Source organism: Cryptomeria japonica, chromosome 2, assembly GCF_030272615.1.
Source record: "Cryptomeria japonica chromosome 2, Sugi_1.0, whole genome shotgun sequence".
Taxonomy (NCBI): domain Eukaryota; kingdom Viridiplantae; phylum Streptophyta; class Pinopsida; order Cupressales; family Cupressaceae; genus Cryptomeria; species Cryptomeria japonica.
The window spans coordinates 80,907,751-80,923,960 of record NC_081406.1 but is presented as its reverse complement, the minus strand read 5'-3'; the positions used below and the strand labels follow the sequence as shown (position 1 = coordinate 80,923,960).

General features: G+C 37.1%; 1 protein-coding gene across 7 annotated transcripts in view; it reads right to left on the bottom strand.

Moving 5' to 3' along the window:
- The window catches only part of LOC131078854 (DNA ligase 6), a 323,121-nt gene that overhangs the window by 244,566 nt on the left and 62,345 nt on the right, over positions 1-16,210 (bottom strand). For all 7 annotated transcript variants that reach the window (XR_009113859.2, XM_058016664.2, XM_058016663.2 and 4 more), the window contains exon 6: positions 15,216-15,318. Coding sequence is in view for 6 of the 7 variants with exons in the window: in XM_058016664.2 (XP_057872647.1) it covers positions 15,216-15,318 (103 nt within the window). In the remaining variant the exon portion in view is untranslated. The remainder of the gene's footprint in view (positions 1-15,215; positions 15,319-16,210) is intronic.

Here is a 16,210-nt window from a genome sequence, read left to right as displayed (position 1 = left end):
AAGTTATTTCTCAAGGGATGTAATTAGCATGACTCTGATCCTCGATCTATTCACTTTATGCCAAAATAGATATTGTAGTGTTTAGCAAAAAAAAATAAGCTTACAATACACCCCATGAGAAGTATACATTACATCTCTCCATATCAATGTCACAAAATTATTATTATGAGGATGGCCATGGTGTACATTTTTATCTTCTAAAACCAAAGTAAGATGAATGCTCATTTCATATAGGAGGTTTTGCTCATTTTCTTGTGTAATGCCTTTGACTGCTCATACCAGGGCTTCATAGCTTGTCGTCTCTACACAAGCGGGAGGGATACTAGTAAAGGTTATGGAGTTTGGATTTAAACCTGCACATTGCATTTGCTTGAACGTCTCTGAGGCCTTTTCAGCAAACCTATTTTGTGCATATCCTGAGATCATCGCATTCCATGAGATCACATGCTCTGTCTACACACTCACATTATGACTTGAATTATACGCACATGCTGCCATACTAAACGTTTCGCATGCATTGCATGTCTCAAGAACTTCGTAAGACATTTACTAGTAATCATTGCACCATGAAGTGATATCTCATTGAGACTTCTACAAAATAGTTTTTCTACCTATAAATGTGATCTAACACTACATTCTATGAGATGACATCTAATTGATGCATTTTGTCAATCAGTTCACATGTCGTGTCTTAGCTTCCACTTTCTGCATTATACGTGGTGTTCTGTCAACCAATTACGACATTGGCTAAGCTTCCACGATTTGCACCACGTCTTCCAAAGTAGTTGCAATGACAATATCTGGCGAAATCCCTCTATCTTTCATGCTCTGATAAAATTCGTGACTGGTTTTGTGCCTATCCTACGATCATTGCATTATATGAGACCACATTTCTTTAAGGCATTTTGCCAAGCATTTCACTTGCTTTGTTTATGCTCCACGATGCATGCATGTTTACCAGAGCAGCTGCGACTACAACATCCAACGCGATTCCTCTATCCTTTAACGTTTTGATGAATGTTCGTTGACAATTTGGTGCATATTCTGCGATCATTCCATGTAATGAGGTGACATTGATTTGAGGTATTATGCTGAACACTTCACTTACCTTGTCTATGCCCCCCATGATTTGTATGTGTCTGCTACGTTATATTGTCAAACAGTTCACGTGCCATGTCAATGCTTCCATGATTTGCATTCACCGTGTGACATATTTCCTTGAGGCGGTTTGTCAAACAGTTAAACGCCTTGTCTATGCTTCCACTATTGTGTTTCACTTGGTATTTTGCCAAACACTCCACGTGCATTGTTTATGCATTACGATCTGCATCCATGACTACTAGAGCGGCTACGACTACAACTACGCTTTAACAAATCTCCATTCGTTGATCGTGGAATTCAGCTTTACACCTGCCAACACATCTCTTTGGAGCATTTTATCAGACAGTTCGCTTGCCTTGTCTAAGTTTCTGCGATCTACTATACTTCAAACACTTTACGTGTATTATCTATGCCTACACAATCTGCATATATATCTACCAAAACAACTGCAACTAGACGACTGGCAAAATTCCTTTATCCTCTATGCTTTACTAAAAACCGTGACTAGTCTAACGGCTTCCATGTTGGCTTGCGGGGGGAAAGATTGCAATTGTAAGGTTAAAATGCATATGAAATGCAGTTTAGACACGACACGGTTGGCAGTTAATGCGACCACGTTTCTTTAAGGCATTATGTCAATCAACTCGCAACATTATCGTTCTCCTTATCTACATATCTGCATTTCACATCTTGCACACATATCTGCATTTCACAACATGTCTATGCGTATTAGTGATGTCCCACGATCTGCATTCTGCAACATTTTGTCAAACACTTCACATGTAGTGTCTATGCTTTCATGACGTGAATTCATGTCAATCAGAGCAGTTGCAACAGCATTATCTTTGTACACACAAAAACTCTTCTGAAAAGGTTAAGAATGCTCCAAAATGGAGCATTTCTAACCTTCTTGACAAGGCGGGCCCACAAGGTTAGAAAATGAGGTTAGAGATGCTCCGTTTTGGAGCATTCCTAACCTTTTTGACAAGGCGGGCTCACAAGGTTAGGAAATGAGGTTAGAGATGCTCCGTTTTGGAGCATTCCTAACCTTTTTTGAGAGAGAGAGGTTAGAAATATGGGTTAAGAATGCTCCAAAACGGAGCATTTCTAACCTTCTTTTGCAAAGGTTATGATTATGGGTTAAGAATGCTCCAAAATGGAGTATTTCTAACCATTACTTTGAAAGATTATGACCTTGACCTCCAGAAACCATCGACCACGGAGGAGAATAAAGGAGAGATGAAAATGAAATTCTAGACAACTTTTTCCCTCAAAAAGGCCACAATATTAAAATTATCTAAAATATTAAATTATTTATTTGAAAAATAATTTAAATATTTTAAATTTAATGCACAGGCTTGAGAAAAATGACCATATCTTCCAAACGGTAAGGAGTTAAGTGCTGAAATTTGAAACATGAGTTTACGATAGGGAAACGAGACAACAACACAATTTACTCCTCATGACGAATCCTAAAAAGAGAGATTTTGATCATTTCTAGGCAACAAACACCAGTAATTGAAGTTTTAAAATATGACAAAGTATGAACTGGGTTCACGTGAAAGTTGGCCACGTGATACAAAATGACGCTTAGATCCTGACTGTCAACTGATTTCCCTCAATTCTTGGTAATTTTCAATACACGTGTTTTTCATTTTTTGGCTGGTAGTGACCTTGGACAACGTGCTCATTATCTTTACTCGACACTGAGACTGACTTGAAATTTAATTTTAAAGGTATGCCAAATATGGGAGCAACAAGTATAAAACTAAACACATAGATTCACTTGGTCTAAGGTAGGCTGGCATTTCATTCATTACCTTGGTAAATTTTGCAGTTAAATCAAGCACAGACTCATTTGATCTTTCGGTGACATTCATGAACTCATTTATGAATTTACGAGTCAACGCTCACTGCAAGAAGTGCTCAATTCCAATCTCTTGCTTCATCAATTGTCTGTATCTCTCTAAAACCAATGGTGAACTAGCAAAAACATGACCTTTTCCTCCCGTAACTAGAGTGTTTTGTGATCCACCATAAACAGATCCTTTAACATTTAACTTCAATCCTTGTTGTTGGATTTTGGTTGGAACTGCAGCATTAATGGCAAGAATATTTTGAGATGATTTCTTTGAGTTAGCAAAATTGTCAGATTGATCTATACTTCTAAAAGCATCAATCCTTCTTTTCAAATCATCTTGGATTCTCTGAGCTTCCAACCTATCTAATTCAGCCTAAGGCCATTCACTTCTTTGAGAAGTTTTGTTTCCCTTGAACCTTGAATTTTCTTTTTGAATGTAATTGCCTTTGCAAATCTTCATCATTTTCTATCTACACTATCTCTCAGATGTTCAGATGCTTTATAGGAGACAAGACATGATCAACATAATCATTATCCCTAGGTTTGGTTGCCAGTGGATGTACTTGGGAGAAGAATCTTTCATTGATATCATTATCTATTCTCAACCTTTATTTTTCCTTTTCAGCACTGCTAAGGACTTTATGGTATTGAAGTCCCATCCTCATCTTCATCTAACCCTATTCTATTGATAGGTTCATCAATGCTACTATGATATAATTTATTCCTATCACCAGTATTTTCCTTTCACTTAGATGAACTAGAGTTAGGAGTGGAAGGCCTGCCCAAATTCTTAGCTTTCTATGTTGCTTTCTCTTTCTGCAAGTATCCTGCCGATTTCTTTTGTGGATCATTTTAAAACTGATATATTCTACCATCCATGTCTGATGCTATCTATGCAATCTCACATGGTTAACCATTGACAGAGTCGCTACCCTTAGAAGGGAAAGTAATAATAGATCTCACAATGTTATTGGCAAAATATTGGATGCAGACAATTCAAACTCTGACCTATGACAAACCACTAAATCTTGAGCAAAGTTGCCAATCTGTTGGTTCCCCAACTTGTATTCCAACAACTCCTAAATATTTACATAACTCTTATGCTCAAAGCTGCTGGAACTTAGGCCAATCAGCAAGAAATATATTCAATTGTGTTTTCGTCTACAGTTTAAGCTCCACAAAACCTAGGTGGGTTTCCCTTTATGTAAATGAATGTAAGTATGTAACAGATCTATAACTTAGCGCCTAACAAATTGATTCCCGTATGCTTATGACAAGTATTAGTGAAATAGATCTTAAAACATGCAAGCTCCTTGAAATCGATTTGTTTCAGATATGAGGATTTCAAATAAATATAGAAATATAAAATGGTTGACTTAAGGTTTTTTGTTTTATGATCAATTTTGAGGCTATGGAAGAAACTGAACTCATAGGTGCTTATTCAAGGTGACAAAGTCAATACAACATATACACTCATTCATAACAATCAATATAATCCAATGGTCAATCTAGAATTATGAACTTGTCATACTTTGACCTGCACAGGGCTAAAGTGAGATCCTTCTTCAAGATGTGTTCTGTAACAGCAATATTACAATGTTGCTTGAACAAGACTAACAATAAGAAAAACACTAATGAAAATCACAATACTTGATTATTTTTCTCAAAAGAATACTAAATCACAAACTGGAGATGACACACAGTGAGTGCATGTACTCATATACACTCAGATCAAAGTATGTAAAATTATTATAGAAAATTACTTCATTGACTACGTACCAAAGGAGTAAAACACAGAAACAATCAAGCCATTGCCCAAAATCTTCTCTATTCCTCAAAACCTTTTCCAGCCTCAACAAAAATGGTGTTCAATCCCCTTTTAAAGACAAGAGAATCCAAATTCAAGTCGGTGTGAGGAGAAGTTGTCTTTAGATTGAATAAACAACACTAAGTATGCAAACTAGGCATTCATTGTCATTATAGTATGTAGTAACTCAAATCTGCAGTAAAAATTGCATGCGCGCCCAGGGCGCCCCCGGTGCAAAGATATTATTGGCAATTCCCTCATGCAAGTGCTAATTCCAAGATATGGCAGGAAATCAACCATTGCATCCCTCAAACTGTAGTTCTAGAGTGTTAACAGCACCTGTCGACAGCAAAAAATACGTTTTTCAAAAAAATTGTGGAAATCCATGGAGTATTTTTCATTATAAGAATTCAAGGGTCACTTGAGGCTAATTTTCCCCACTACGGAGATGGTGGGGGCATTTCCCCCATCACGGAGATTTTGGGGCATGATCTCCAATGCAAAGATCTTGGGGGCAAAATCTAAAATTGCATAACTTGTACATTTTTTCTCAAAACATCTCCAAATTTGAAACATGACATACTTAACACTAGGAAAATCCCATAGCTTTTTCAATTTTGGTCAGATATTCCCCAAACTTGAAATAGAGATACCCAATTGGATGTTCTAAAAGATGGGACCCTTGGCAACCATCACACTTAGACAGATTTTTCATTTTTTTAATTTGGGTATTGTTGTCATTTTATGACATCCTTGGCCCATCAGTGAGAATCGATCAAAGATATGTTCCATGGACCAGTGCTTACCCAGTTGATCAAGGACAAAGCCAATGGAATCATAAGGTGTTAAGTGTTGTCTTGTCGGGAACCAGGTTCCAAGCCTTTTCCTTCATGACCGCGGAATCTGAGAACCCCCAGGTTCCAAGCCTTTTCCTTCATGATCCCAGAACCCCCAAGTTCCAGGCCTTTTCCTTCATGACCCCAGAATCTTGGAACCCCCAGGTTCCAAGTCTTTTCCTTCATGACCCCGAAATCTCGGAACTCCTTCATGACCCCGAAATCCCGAAACCCCTAGGTTCCCGACTCCTCTCCCCTTGCAATAGGACACGACGTCCAACTTCCAACAACTTGTGACACTTCTGGATGATGTGATCAACACTCAAGGTTCTCTCCCTGCTAGCTTGAGCTACTCTTTGCTCTTTCACTTCTCTTGAAGATTTGTATATTTTCTTGCATTTCTACAACTGTAAGTTTGGCCATTGGCCTGGATGAATTGAAATTATCATGCTCACCTTCCTTCAACTTATGCATGTTGTGTGTGTTTTCTTACCTTCATTGTAAGTGCATGTTTTGTAGCTTTCTCTCACGTATGTTCTGTGTTAACTTGTTTCTGGGTGTGACTTGTGGGAAAACTTCTCCCCTTTTGACATTCAGCAAATTCTAACCTCCAATACATGCATAGAGGTTATTCATGCAACTGAAATTTGTGCATCTCCAAGGTATTTTGATTGATTCTTTGTGTCATTTTGGGGTGGGGAGAGGAACATTTCTTATCTTGGTGCATCGCCTCCTTTCATTTTAGCATTTCCTTCTTCCCTTTTCATCTGCAAGCTATTAGGATAGGTTTAAAAGTAGAATTTGGAGTGTTGAGTTGGTTCAACACTCGCACTTGAATTGAAAAGGAAGTCGGCCTTCTTCGGAGATTCAACCCCATTGCGCAAGGTCCCACACTTTGGGGTTGTTTCCATGTTTCACGAGGTTGTTGAGTTGAGAGGTCAGCAAGGGTGCAAACTTTTGTGACAACAGGAACCTAGGCCAAAAAGGGTGGAATCAATACAATGACTAGAACATTACCAAAACACCACAAACCCATGAAAACTTTCTTAGATTGGGTATATATAATGAGAACTGAGATGAGGGTATGAAAATCTGCAAGATCCAACAGGTTGTACATCTGCAATTGTCATAATGCAACCATAACAAACACTTGCACCATTGATATATTGTTTTTGTAATGTCCCTTTTTAGATAACTAGGAATATTGGGACAATTACTTCAATTTTCTAACTTACAATATCTGATTTTTACAATAAACTTATGTAATTAAAATATGAATGCAATCATATAAGATATGACAATAATCAATGCCACTTGCTCTCTCTGATTTGTATAATTGAAGGTATGCTTAAGTGAATTGATGAATATTTGCACTGATTGCAATAATCACTTTCTATATCAATTATGTCAAAGTAAACATGCAATGAGATATAAGGTGATCTATGGCAATATGGATCGCTGTTTCCAATATAGTCACTTGAATCATGCAACGTCTGATCTGTATTATCTCTTGAAGCAATATAACTACTATATCTGATATGAATATAATAACTTGCAATAAGTATATGATATGCTGTGAAGTTGTGTCTAATTCGGGAATGGAACTATGCTGATAATGATCCTCAATCACTAAAAGTGATGAGAGATGATTGCTGTCTCTGATTATTAATTGAACTCCATGCAAAGAGGGTACTATTTCTGATATATATCGCTGACTGGAATATGCACACGATATTGGGCCTTCAGCCTTGCTCACTTCGAGCTCTTCAAAACTGGAATCAAGAAGCAAGATAAAATATATTGGAAATCTTATTGGAATGAATTAGATTGTCTTAATATATGATGATGAAGGGCATCTAAAGAGACACATCTCTTGTCTCTTTGAAATCGTTTCCCTTAATCTATCTTTAATCGCATCCCTTCACATATCAACAAATCGGTTATGTGTCCAGTTTAATTTTTTTTTATCGGTAATATATCATTTTATTAAGTATAATATAAATGAGTGTACATTCTACAAAAAGCCTGAAGTGAGTACAGGCAGACTCCCCAATAACACCAATACATCATAATTCTTCCAACCCTACCTAGCAGGACAGTGGCAATAGAACAAAATTTGCCATAAGCAACCCTACAATAATCCTTTCACACCAGAATAATGACCTTTAGCAGTCTAATAGAATCCATCAATCGACAAATCCTTAACTAAGGACATATAACTAACATATACACACTATATCCTTACTAAACAAGCTTACTAAACAAGCTTCTACAGTCATTGAATAAGACAAAAAAATACATCAAAAAGACTAGTGATACCAAAATTAGGGCTCACAATTCTCATCTTCACTCGGCATCACAAACGAAGGGAGAGTCTTCATCACCCGCTTCCTCTAAAATTCTCCCTCTGACCAGACGAGGACCTAGGCCCTTCAGCAAATATAGCCTCCCCCACCTTTCTTTGGTCTTGTTTTTTCTTGGCAGCTCGCGCCATGTCCCTCTCCATTTCCGCTGAACGGACAAAGACCATGAGGTCTTCCCAAGCTTCACGAGCCTCTTCTGACCTCTTCACTTGGTCCGCACCATCTCTCCACAATAGGAAAGGCCGGTATGCCACATTAACTCTGTCCAACATAACTCCTTCAACGAAAGGCCTCCGCAGACCTTGCCCAGGAACCACACGCGCCAACTAAGATTCCAAGCCACAAAGAGAGTGAGTCGGCACACACGCCTTCAAAACCCATGTCACCTCGGCCTTGGTAGCAAAATCAGTCCCCAAGCCACCAAAATGGACACAATGTCCATATTTGTGCGATACCTATATTCCGATACCAGGTATTCCCTTCCCACCAAACATTTTAATGATATCCAATAAAGCATCTTCGTCACAATTACAAATTCCTCCCAACCGCTTATCAAAGATGGCTCCCAGAAATGCAAGTTGTTGTTTGGTAGAGTGGAGAGTAAAATTCGCCTCCATGTCCACCCACAGCAGCAGGAGATTAAAGCCCTTCAACACCTCACTCACACACACGGGACTCTCCACAAGCCAAAAAACTTCACACAATTAAAAAGATCTGGAACATTCTATATAAAAAACTCCAGTCACCTCCCTCACCATACATTGTGCCACCTCAAATTGAGCCAATCCAAAAAATCATGCCATAATGACGAAGTAAGATGATGGCAACAACTTAATGATGGCAAGGAAATGCAATGATACCAAGTACAAACTCAGGTGTGGGAATGAGATCAGTACTGCGAGCATTAAAAACAAATAATGACAACTGCCAACTAAGTCGGCCAAGTTACTTCCTCATCAACGCTACCCCACCACCGGGTTACAAAGGGGTCCAGTTCACATGCCACATAGGACAAAAGGTCCGCCACCCCGTTCCCTTCCCTCTTAATATGTGAAATTTGATAATCTTGAAAGGCATTTAACTTTGAGCAAATGATTGAAATGAATTTACTTATTCGCCAACATGGAGAGGAACCCTTCGAAATTGCATCAACAATAATTTTAGAATCTCCTTCTAAATGTAACTTCGGAATTTTATGGTTGCAAGCCAACTCGACTGCAAGAAGTGCTGCTTGCGCCTCCGTCTCATTATTAGTACCATCTTGCAGTCTTCGAGCTCCTTTGATCAAAAAATTACCTTCATGTGTCCAGTTTAATTATTAATCATAATCGTATCTTTTATTAGGTTAATGACTGGAGATTAATCAAAGACTAATAATTGTTTTGCTGTCTTAAGTTCGATGTTGCCATAAAGATTATTATTTCTCTCATATGTCAGTGTGCTTGAGATGATTGGTATTCTATGTTTGACCCAATTGGTCTCTTCCAACTACGATCAACTTGGAATATATATGCTGATGTTAGATCCGATTACCTATACTGACTATTTGTGGATTTGCTTACACAGATCTGATATAGACATATTACAGAATTCTTGACTTGTCCTGTTGATCATCTTTGATGCAAATCTGTCATCACATATAATGAATAGATATATTTATGATCGGCAACACTTCTTGAATATGTATCACTTTCTTGTGGTCTTGATGACGATGATGAATCATAAACATCTTATTACTGCATATTCTTTGATGAAAGACCAGCTGTGTACACCTTGGATGCTAGCAAGTCTCGATGCCTCAATGGTGGCTCATCCATCAAATCTTTTATTTGTCTTTTGTCCTAATAATTTATTGGAATAGGGTGATGTTCTCCATGCTTCCCATACATATACAAACTAATATTGGTACCATCTACACTTATTACCTCCTAACTACTTGAAAATTGTCATCGAGGCTGCCACCCTTGATCGCACAACTGCTTGTTGTTTTCTAGACCAAAGTTGGAGACATTACAGTTTTAAGCCCAACCGTTGCCATTTACGAAATCTGCAATTCCCTAGAGTAGTAGAGCAGCTTGTAAGTAAACTTTATAGATAGTATATTCAGTAATTGTTCTATAAGGGATTATTGATTTAAATTATCAGAAAACTGCTTATAATTGCTTTCCAATTCAGCATATCAGCATTTTTACAATTTCAAGCAACTACAATTAATAAAAAAAAGAGGGTTTCATTGTTTGATTGAATATTATTGCTATTTCACACTCTTCTTTCTTCCCCATTGTGCATTGAAAGAAAACATCAAAAATTTCATGTTTTATTGAAAATCTGAAAGGGGATATTATAGCTATAATCTGAAAGGGCATAAATAATGAGGGGTTGTGACTCTTTCAAAAGGTGATAACTATGAAGGTTGTGACCATAGCAAAGGGCAGACATGATGAAGAGGTGTGACTCCTCCTCACTTGAAGATATAAGAGGGAAGACAAATTCAATTAGAGAGGGGGAGAAAAGAGGAAGGGAATAGAAGTAAGTGGTATTTAATCTATAATCAGAAGTGCAGATCTGATTTGAATGATACGGTAAGCAATAAGGAGATATGAGTCGTATTACAATTAAAATGGGTGTCTCTTTTCAAAGGGATGTGTCTTTCCAATAAAGTATGAAAGTATAAATGGAATCAGGCAATCGAAGAAGAGCAGAACTACTCATACATCAAACAAGATCAAGGATAGCAATCAGAACAGAAAATATTATATGTAATCTGCACTCATCTGAAAGGAAACAGTCAGATCAAATCATCAGCAATCGTATATAGCAATCTGGTATCATAAAACATCAATCTATTTGTAACCCGACAAACAATCGTGTAGAGAAGGGAAGGAGATGTAAGCAAGGGGAGCAGATACGAGATCACCATCTAAATAGGCCACCCCATGATGGATGTCCAATGCACCTACCACTTGGGGCCAAGAGGGTGAGTGTCGACTCTTGGGCTTAGGTAGGAGGGTTTTTCGGACACCCTATTGCAATTTTCTTTCCAACCTCTACGATGGTTGATTGTTAGAGAAATCAGTGTCATAAGAGGATAAATAAGAGACGAGCATCCCTTTATGTAGACCAGCCCTTGATGGATGTCCAATGTGCCAGCCACTTGGGTCCAAGAGGATTTGTATCCACTCTTGCACTTGGTGTGAGGATTGCTTCAGGCCAACCTATCATGCTCCTTCATTCAAACCCTATTGTTATTGAATACTAAAAAAGAATATACACATTGTAACATCAATAGGATGGGCAGAGACAAGCATCCCACTGAGTAGACCACCCCGTGATGGGTGTCCAATGTGCCTGCCACTTGGGGCCAATGGGGATGATATATCCACACTTGGGCTTAATGTGAGGATTGCTTCGATCCAAACTATCGTGCTCCCGCATTCAAACCCATTGTGATGAATATAGATGTGATGATAATTATACTCATATGTGTGATTATTAACCCTAATTAAATGAATTGATCTTATAAATTATAGTTCAACTTCAAATATTATCTAACATGGTTGCAGGATCTCAACCAGATTTATCTTGATAAAGATTTTATTTTACATTTCTTATTTTAATGGAATTTATGATTTTAGGGAAAGAATCAAGGGTCCTCCCAAAAGGGGACATTACATAGCCCTATGAATACAAAAGGAGAAATAAAATATGAAATTGCTTAATAAAATTAAAGTAAAGACGCACAAGTAGCGGAGTCAGCTTGGGTTGTGGGTCTACTCCCCATTGGTCTCGGGTTACACTCTAAGGCTCGAGTTCGCCCGATGCACATGGCTTGTGGATGGCTACGTACATCCCTAGAGGACTAGTCTCGCCTCATCTCAGCCCTTCTTGGCCCCAACTTGTCAGTAAGTAAGACCAAGGTAAGGCAGGTTGGGCTTTGAGCTAGGTTGCAGGGATACCTCTAGAGTGGCAAATATGAAAAAATAACTTGAATAGGAATTTGACAAAAAGGAATTAGAGGAGAATTTGTTGAGGTAACATGAACAAGGAACATGCAAGATCAGAGTAGATGAAACAAAAGGTAATAAAAGGGAAAGTTGAAGGCTTAAAATGGAAGAAATTAGATGGTCTAATGGGACAAAGGATAATATGCATTACGATAGAGGAGAGAGATAATGAAGTGGAATGGGTGAGGCCTATAGAGAGTGAAAGGGTTAAAAGAACAAAAACATAATAGAAGAAAAGTGAGTAAAGTTATTATAGGAATAACACAAACAAGTAACCCCATAAAAGTAGGGAAGCTTGGCAAAAATCAGTTGGAATGATATCATAGAGAGAAAGGAACGAAACCAAACTGTCTTAAATTAAAGGAGAGATGAACATATCTGGATACCCTGAAAGGGGCAGAGACATAAGTGGACAAGAGGAAAGAGAAGAGTACAAATTCAGCTGGTACCACAAAAGAAACAAAACAAGAGGAGTTTATCAACATGACACAGGGGTGAGCACAGAAGAATATTCAAGAAATTTATTTTGGGTTGCCACAACAGACTACCTCCAGAACCACCATCTCTTTTTTCATCTCTTTATTTCTAGTCAAAGCTTTTGTCTATAACCTCTCACCACACTTGTAACATCCCCTAATTAGTTATACTTTAAATAAACCTAAATTTGTCGAAATCTAAAATAGATAATTAAGTTTATGGGAGTACCTTTGTATATTGTTTTCCATTAGTATTATATTTGTTAGATAAAATCAGATTTGTAGGTTAGTTGCCATTCTTTATTATCCGATTCTTAGTGCACTAGGGTAGGCTAGCTGGATAGGGTGTCTGAAAGACCCTCCACCCTAGGCCCAAGAGCAGATGCTACAACCCTCTTGGTTCCATGTGGCAGGTGTTAAGCATCCATCATGGAGTGGCGTACCCAGTGAGGTGTACTATCACCGTTCCCCCTCATCACAACCACCTCCTCTCTTAAGCCCAAGAGCAGATGCTTCATCCTTCTTGGCTCCATGTGGCAGGGGTTAGGCATCCACTATGGAGTGGCATACCTAAGAGAGGCTCACACATACATTAAGAAATTAGTTTGCAATTGATATGATTTTATAAGTGTCTTGTAAGGGTTACAAGTTCCCTTAGTTTAGCATTATTATACCATCATATTAATCAGTCCTTATATTGTCCATATTATTGTGTTATATCAGATTTTGTGACAGCATTAAATTACATTCATTATCAGCTTTATAAGTTAAATTCATCACATTATATTTCAAGTTATCATCATTATAGAATTAATTCCCATCACATTTATATTCTTATTATATCTGATTATGTTCATGTATGAGATTGTAGTATCCACTATATTTACTGTATAACTGTGATCATTTATCAGATGATCAGCTATGTTAATGCCTGTAACTTAATAACAGTTCTGATCCGAACTGATCGATGGTGATTTATATCTTTCAATGTGAGGGAGAGGTCACACCTTTTCATCATGTATGCCCTTTGGCAAGAGACACACCCTTTCACCATTAGCACCCTTTGAAAGAGTGCAACTCTTCATTATTTCTGCCCTTTGAAAGGGACACAACCTTTCACAATCAGATCTGCACTTCTTATTTAATTCAGTTTTGCACTTTTTATTCCCCCCAAATTATCCCCTCTCAAATGAGGCTCTCTTCTCCCTTTTATACCTCATATTTGGGAGAGTCACAATATCATTTCATGCCTTTTGTCCATTCATTAACTTAATTAAATTTTTAATTATATTATTTTGTATTTTAAATTTAAATTTATTTTTATTCTTTTAAATTTTAATTTTATTATTAATATTTACCATTAAATTCTATTTCAAAGTGGGGACATTACAACACTAGCTTCATCTCTTAATTTCTAGTTACACCTTATGTTTTAACCCATCATTTAACCTCCCCTAACACATCACAAGGTAGCCCACATATCTTGGAATGCACTATTTAGGTTTGCCTATTTTCTACAATCTATTGTTGACTTAATCATCTTAGTGATAGACAATGGACTATGATCAAAAATGTTTATATAACAATTTGATATGGAATTTTTTTCCAAAAGCTAAAAAGTTTATGAATGTGGACTGTGAAAACCTAATACTCATAATTTTTTATATGCTTGTTGGTAACCTTGTTTTTATATTCATGATTCACATCAATGAGGAAGATGTGCCAAGAAATGAAAGTTAGGTTTGGAAGTCAAATTCGTGGGAAAGGCATATATTGCAATTCAATTTGAATGTTCTTAATATTGTATTAAATAATACACTATTATGTACCATTTGCTTACTATTTTTCCCTGTAAAAACAACAAGAAATGCTTTCCAGAATTGGCTGCAGATAAACTTGAATAGCTCTTTCAGAGTATCTGTCCTCCATGAAAAATAAGTAGCAGCTACACATTAATTAGAAGCCATTGTAGGAGCTTTGCATCAATTGAAAACTAAGTAGAAACATGTAATTAAGTTTGGGTGTCTGAATTCTTGTGTAGCTCCTACTATGCCTTTAGTAAGAAGATGCATGGACCAATATCGCTTGCATGAGGATCTCACGTGTTTTGTGTGAAATTGGATAAATCTGAATTTTATAACAGAAATATTTCCTTTTTCACACTCTCACTTTGCTCTATTAATTTTATATTTTTACAATACAACCAGAAAAAAATCATGTCATTTATCCAATATTTGTCATTGACTTTTTTAACTAAACCCATCTTGGTTAAACTCCTTAAATAAGGATTTTTTCCTATTTAGCTGTTTTGCAAATTTATGTTGCATATTTGCACCAAAACTATTCAAATATAGAAATGGGTTTTAAATTTTAATGTTTATTCTGGACCTTCTGGACTACTTAGATGTATTTGCAAAAATCCACGCTGATCCATTCTAAAATAACAATGTCCGTATTGCAGTCCTGATCTAGCAAAATCTCAAAGTCTTGCAACATGAGTCATCTCAAGACATATAGCTGCTTTTGATGTAATTGCAGACCAGATTTCTGAATAGTTTTGTTCTCCCACAAAGTTATACGTTTCTATTGTGATCATTTGCAACAGGCTAGAGTATAATTAGCAGTTACAGGATTGCATCTACAAATAAAAGTTAATTTCTAGTTAAATTAATACACTTCCTATAGTTATTATTAAAGATAAATATTCCAAGGTACAAGGGAAAATAAGTACAAAAACCACAAAGTTAATTGAAATCTAGCATCATACCAAAGTTCGAACAACAAATTTTGTCTCTTTCTCTCTACAAGAGCGTAGCAAGCTCAAAATAACACCCTTCTTCCGAGCATTGCTTCCACTTCCTCCTTCTTTGCTGCATTCACAATCAGGTCATACACTGCTAATTTTCAGACAACTTATCAACAAGAAGAAAAAAAATGTAGAACCATAATGTCTTTCAATAACACCAACGTAAGGCAACAATGAAGATGATATCCGATTTTGTTGTATCATAAATTCTAAAAACCATCTGCACCGTCAGTAAAAGACAGCAAGTAATGATTGAGGAAACTATGAAAAACTATAACAATACAAACTCTAAAAAATGTTAACACAATGAAGCAAAAGATGACTTTCAATACTCAAGTGGCCAATTGGACAATGAAGCAAACGATGATATAGCATATGGTAAAATTTCATCAATCAAATTGAAGCATGTCAGTGGTCATCACTCAAGTGGTCAATTGGACAATTCACCTCAAAGCAACTACAAAAATGCATATTTTGTGTATAAAATCTCCCTGAAAAAACCTTTGATGGATCTTCAGCAATTTGGCAGCATTCACCAAACAACAGACGAAATTGCTGGTTTGCTTCACTCAATGTCAAATCCATTAGCCAATAATGGTGCGTCTTGTAACAGAACAGAATTCAGGTATTTTGGAACAGCTGATATAGAGCAGTGCCAGAGCTTGAACGAAGATTGGTTGGCAAGAGCACGGCAAGCCAAATTGATAGTCCAACAAGCTAAGAAGCATCTCCTACATATTCATGACCTTCACTATCCTATATTGGATGATGGACAAAGTTTGTCTAATTCTGAAAACTTAGTTGCTGATTACTCTTTTAATGTGAATGAAGTTGTGATTCATAATACTCTTAGTGGCCCAGCTACTCAAGAGGTGCCCTTGATGATAGTAGAAGGTATCCATCACTCACCTATGGATTAGTCACCGATTCCACTTCACATGACAGCAGTATCCTTG